Source organism: Nicotiana tabacum, chromosome 20 (assembly GCF_000715075.1).
Source record: "Nicotiana tabacum cultivar K326 chromosome 20, ASM71507v2, whole genome shotgun sequence".
NCBI classification, from domain to species: domain Eukaryota; kingdom Viridiplantae; phylum Streptophyta; class Magnoliopsida; order Solanales; family Solanaceae; genus Nicotiana; species Nicotiana tabacum.
Genome location: NC_134099.1, coordinates 110,408,550 through 110,414,770, shown reverse-complemented (window position 1 = coordinate 110,414,770; position 6,221 = coordinate 110,408,550). Strand labels below are relative to the sequence as shown.

The following is a 6,221-nucleotide window of genomic DNA, read 5'->3' as shown; positions in this document are numbered from 1 at the left end:
TTTGTGAGGGTTGGCGTTGATACTCTTACCATTGATTCTGTTCCAGTTGTGTGATACTTTTTAGATGTGTTTCCTGCAGACCTACCGGGCATGCCACCCGACGGGGATATTGACTTTGGTATTGATGGGCACTCAGCTTATTTCTATTCCTCCGTATTGTATGGTACCAGCAGAGTTGAAAGAATTGAAAGAGCAGCTTCAGGAGATTCTTGATAAGGGGTTCATTAGGCCCAATGTGTCGTCTTGCGGTGCACCAGTTCTGTTTGTAAAGAAGAAGGATGGTACTATGCGGATGTGCATTGACTTTACGCAGTTGAACAAAGTTACCATTAAGAACAAGTATCCTTTGTCGCGCATTGATGACTTATTTGACCAGCTTCAGGGAGCTAGAGTGTTTTCTAGGATTGATTTGAGGTCTGGATATCACCAGTTGAAGATTGGAGACTCGGATATTCTGAAGACGACATTCAGGACCTTGTGATACCCTTTGGGTTGACTAATGCCCCAGCAACATTCATGCATCTTATGAATAGTGTACTATAGCCATATCTTGATTCGTTTGTCATAGTATTTGTTGATGATATCCTAGTGTACTCACGGAGCTAGGAGGAACATGCACAACATCTGAGCATTGTACTATAGAGATTAAGGAAGGAGAAGCTTTATGCCAAGTTCTCCAACTGTCAGTTTTGTCTTAGTTCGATGGCATTCATGGGGGATGTGGTGTCGAGTGAGGGGATTAAGGTGGATCCAAAGAAGATTGAAGCAGTTCAGTGTTGGCCCAGACCATCTTCAGTTACTGAGATTCGGACTTTTCTTAGCTTGGCCGGATATTATCGTTGCTTCGCGGAGGGTTTCTTGTCCATTGCAGCACCTTTGACCATGTTGACCCAGAAGGGTGCTCCATTCAGGTGGTCGGATGAGTGTGAGTAGAGATTTTAGAAGCTCAGGACTGCTTTGACCAGACCTCCAGTTCTAGTTGTGCCTTCAGCATCGGGCTCTTATATAGTGATTTGTGATGCTTCTCAGATTGGTATTGGGTGTGTCTTGATGCAGGAGGATAAAGTGATTGGTTATTCTTCACGCCAGTTGAAGCCTCATGAGAAGAACTACCTTGTTCATGATTTGGAGTTGGCAGTCATCGTTCATGCATTGAAGATTTGGAGGCATTATCTCTACGGTGTGTCTTGTGAGGTATTTATGGATCATCAGAGTCTTCAGCACTTGTTCAAGCAAAAAGATCTAAATTTGAGGCAGCGGAGATGATTGGGCTGCTAAAAGACTAGCATATTACCATTTTCTATTATTCGGGAAGGCCAATGTGGTGGTTGATGCCTTGAGTAGAAAAACGGTAAGTATGGGTAGCCTTGCATTCATTCCTATTGGTGAAAGACCGCTTGCATCAGATGTTAAAACCTTGTCCATTCAGTTCGTTAAGTTAGATGTTTCAGAGCCTTGTCGGGTTCTAGCTTGTGTGGTTTTTCTTTCCTACTTAACTGAATATATTTTATTAGTGAGTATCTTTGAATTTAAAACCTCATTACTACTTCACCGGGATTAGTCAAGATACTTACTAAGTAAATGAGGTCAGTTGTACTCATCTACACCTCTGCACTTCTCATGCAAATCTTGACATTGGTACCAGTGGAGTCCTGAGAGGTACTTAGCGGATACCAGACGGTGATTCAAGGCAGAGCTACATCTCGTTCGCAGGCCTTAACGCCACTTTATTATTTCTATCGTATTGTCTCCATTTTTCGTATAGTGTTGTATTTTATTTTAGAATAGTGTATATACAACATTTTAGAAGCTCATGTACTTATGGCACCATCTTGGGATGGATTGCGTAGTTGTTGGCCTTAGACCTATCCTATTTGCTTATGAAATACTTTTACTTTTCTTATTATCATACTGTTAGTCGTAAATTACAGTTTCTTCTGTATTTTCATCAGTTGTGTGTAGGCATACCTAGCAAACGATGTTAGACGTCATTACGGCACGTGGATGAAATTTTAGATCGTGACACCGGAGCAAGCCGTACAATTTTGCCGACGGCGATTTTTTCTAGGTTAGAGACTTGAGAGAGAGACGAAAAGCAATTTTATATGTTTTTTAACTGAAGAATAAATTAAAATGCGTTATTAAAAGGTTGGTGGGGTCATCTGTTTTATTTTTTTCCTTGTTTTTAATAAATATGTAGGAGGGAAAATAAGGAGGAAAAGATAAACCGTCCAATATATACTTTTGTTTTACCAAACAGTTCCCATAAACAACCCCTCTTGTATCACCTTTATAAATTGTCTTCATAGTGGTGACGGTTACTATCCTATTGGAATGATTATGCTTTAGAAGAATCACAAAATCCTTTTGACTCTATTGAGACGATTAAAACCGTTCCAAAACATAATCTATTATAACAGTTGTGTAGTCGTTGCAGAATAACCGTTCCAATAGAACCATTTTCTAGTAGTGAATGGATAGAAGGATATAATGATGAGTTAGAGAGTCAAGTAAGCTATTGTTGAGGCTCACGGTCTTGTCATTACATCAAAATAGAAAATAAACATAAAAATAAAAGAAAAAAGAGTATATCCAAGCCGCTTGTCTTGGGTTTTGACTTGGATCTTCAATTTTATTCATGGCATTTCTAAAACTACAAATTTTAATTTTATTTTCAAAATATTATATATCAGACTAACTCACCTGAATTGAAACAGAGATACTAACATTTTTTAAGAAATTTGTAAGAGATGGCCGGCTATTTTGTGTCTTTGGATATTGCTCCTCTCCATTGACATTATTAAGAGTACCTTTCAACACTAAGCTTTAACTAACGAATACTACGGTTCATGTCTTCTGCCATCTAAATACAATTTTAAGTGACGAAGACATATAACTCCTTTAAAAATTTATTTTTTTAAGTTCTCCAAAGTCAAAACCTTATTGATTAATCTCGTAGTGGCGACTTAATAAAAGTCAACTGTTCTTCTCTTTTAATTTGCGGTAGGCTATTTCTGTTAAGTATTTGTCCTAATTTTCTTATCATATTTAATTTTTTTATTTTTTGAAGGAAAGGGCACTATATTTGTCATAATTGGGTTTTTCATTTTTTAGAAAAAATTATAAATAATCTCTCATATTTGGCTAGTTCTTTTTCTTGGGAAAAGTTTGGACTTTTATAAATTAAGAATCTTTCCATCTCAGTTAATAGTATCTATAATGTAGTCATACGGGATTTGAGAGTCTTGTTTAGGGAAAGAATTTCGGGACAAGAGTTATTCTGTCATTTGTGTTTGTCTCTTTGTGATGTTCTCTCGATATTTTGTACTCTCTTTTTATATCGTGGATTGCTCATCTTTGTCTGTGAATGTAGATAATTGACGGAACTATATTAAATGTTTGTGTCTCTTTTGCTATATTTTTCTTTTGTGATTTGGTTTATCATTATTCAATGTTTTGTTATTTGGTTTATCATTATTTAAAATTTATTTTGTTAGATTCCGCGTAACACAGGATTATTTTCAATCCTAACCATTCAACCGTATAAATAGTATATCGAAAAGAAATCCATTATATCTACCTTTTGCCTTTACAACTATCCACCTTGCTCCTCTCCTTTTCGCTCTACAAGTTAACACTGCCGGCGTCCAGATTAATAGTAGTATTCACTTTTTTAGGAAAAATGAAGCATAAGAGAAATATCATTTGTGGTTTCTTCTTGTGTTTGCTTTACGCTATGGCCAAAACTGGCAGAGTCTCAGCGACAACACCATCTTCAGCTCCATCAACGTTGGATTCAAATGTTAAAATCAGCCCAGCGTTAGCGATAGTACTCGCTTGTGTCGTATTATTCGTGATTGCAGTTGTCATCACATTATACATACGTCACATGAACCCCGACGAACCAATGGGTTCTTACTTCTTCCGTCACCGACCTGTTTCCCGTGGACTTGACCCTAATATCATCGAAACATTCCCAGTATTTATCTATTCAGATGTAAAAGCCCTAAAGTTGGGCAAATCTATCCTAGAATGTGCTGTTTGCATAAACAAGTTCGAAGATGAAGAAACTCTCCGCCTTCTTCCGAATTGTTGCCACGTGTTCCATTCTGAGTGTATTGATGCTTGGCTTGCCTTTCGTACCACTTGCCCAGTTTGCCGTGCAAATCTCGAAACAAAACCTGCTGGTAAACAGCAAGAAACAATTCAAGAAACAGAAAGAAGCGACATAGTAATAGATATTCACGTGACTGCTGGTGCACAAGAAGTGATGAACCAGCAGTCTTCTCAAACTACGCCTACTGATATTTGTTCAACGAAATCTACACCAAGAAATAAAACACCCAACTACGGCCCCCTTACTCCAAATAGTAGCAGTAAGGCGAGAAGCAAGGCACCCGATTTTCGGCACCTTGCACCAAAATCAACACCGAGAAGGCCAAAGATTTTTGGGATGTTCAGTCGATCTCACTCCACAGGTCACTCGTTGATTCAACCTGGTGACAATTTCGAGAGGTTTACTCTAAGGTTACCTGATGATGTACGCAAAAGATTGGTAGACTTAAGTTCTGATATGCCGTTTTCTCCAGAGAGAAGTTCAACCACGGGGTACCGGTTCGAACCGTTGGATGGCCGGTTAAGCAAGTTCCGGTTTCCACCGACATCGCCTGTGTTTAATAAACCCGGTCCGCCAAAGGAGGAGAATGGTGAGAAAAAACCGAAGAATTTGCTGAAGTCCGTTAAGTCAGTTAAGTCGCCGTTACGTTTGTTTTGCGGGACGGATAAGGATGATACAGGAGAAAGATCTTTTGCTTATTTAAGATCAAGTACTTCAAGTTAGATAATTTTGTATTTTCATCCCCTTTTCTTTGTTTAGATCTGACAACTCACTTGGACGAGTTTGGCCTTATGAGTCCTTTTATTTTTTACTTTTTCTTTCCAAACATTTTTTATAAGATTTTTTTTTCACACAATTAATATGTTGTGTATATATAGTTATTGGATAGTGGAAGCGTCAAAATGCAATGAATTTGCCTGGCCCGGTTTCTCTTGGTTTCTTTTGTAATCAATAATTGTAGAACAAATTTTTAGAATGAATGGTTTTTTCTTCTCATTCTAGTTTCTAAAATATAAAATAGATAGATGGCTACACATATGCAATGTGTGTTATATTTGAGCTGTATATTTGTGCAAATTTCCCTTTTATGTTCGACCTTTACTACTCAAAACTCTAATTAAAACACCCGATCATGCACATATGGTGTAAGTTAGCTTACTTCAAACCCAACTAATCTCTTTTTTGTTTTTTCTTTTTTCCAAAAATGATAATAATGGATTCTCCATATAGAACATTTTCCACAAAAAAATATTCCCTTTGTTCCAGTTTATGTTAACATATTTCTTTTTTGTCCGTTCTATAAAAAATGATTCTTTTTTAAATTTGGTAATAATTTAGCTTAAACTTATAATTTTACTCTTAATGAGGAGCTTTTATAACTACACAAATATTCTGGGCTCCTTTTTGACTTGTTTAGGACCACAAATTTCAAAAGTTTTCATTTTTTTTAAACTTCGTGCTCAGTCAAACAGAAGGAGTATTTATTATAGTAATTTTTAAATATAAAACATTTGACATCAACTACTCTAAATTAAATAAACAGTCCATATGTAGAGGTGCCGAATTACAGAAGTAGGTATTCAGAACTGTTCATCAAAGGAAATTCAAAGTTGAAAAGACAAATCTATGTCACAAAAGAATATTAAATAGTTATAATAGTTGCGCATGATCAAAGTTGATAAGGCACGAAAGCTAAGGTGTTTTTTCCCCGAAAAAAAAGAGAGACATCGTTATCAATTATTGCACACATTTTTCTAGTTGGAAAGCACTACTGATGATTTATATTGATTTATCTTGCTTTCGATCAAGTATATATTGATAACAATGTATACACTGGTAAACGAATGTGCAAGAAAGTCCATTCAGGTACCCACTTAAGGTGATTCTTAAATGGGAAGTAGTCATCTGGCCCATAATAACAAATCTTAGAATCTTATCCACAAAGAATAACAATTAAGTGGTTCCGTGACCTAATAGCTTCTTCTTGTTTTAGTTGTTATTATTGCCAAAGAAAATTGTCAAAGATCTAATTATATAAAAGGGCCATTAACTGTATATGTGCTAAGACTGGGCTTTGGAAAAGAAAAGGGAGCTGTTAATTATG

The 6,221-nt window shown here is 36.6% G+C and overlaps 1 protein-coding gene across 1 annotated transcript; it reads left to right on the top strand.

Annotated features, from left to right (window-relative positions):
• Window positions 1-3,591: 3,591 nt before the first annotated feature.
• Window positions 3,592-5,113, top strand: LOC107782335 (RING-H2 finger protein ATL34-like). The gene has a single exon (XM_016603209.2). It carries the CDS (start codon window positions 3,683-3,685, stop codon window positions 4,838-4,840), a length of 1,158 nt encoding a protein of 385 aa, XP_016458695.1. The 5' UTR covers window positions 3,592-3,682; the 3' UTR covers window positions 4,841-5,113.
• Window positions 5,114-6,221: the final 1,108 nt, after the last annotated feature.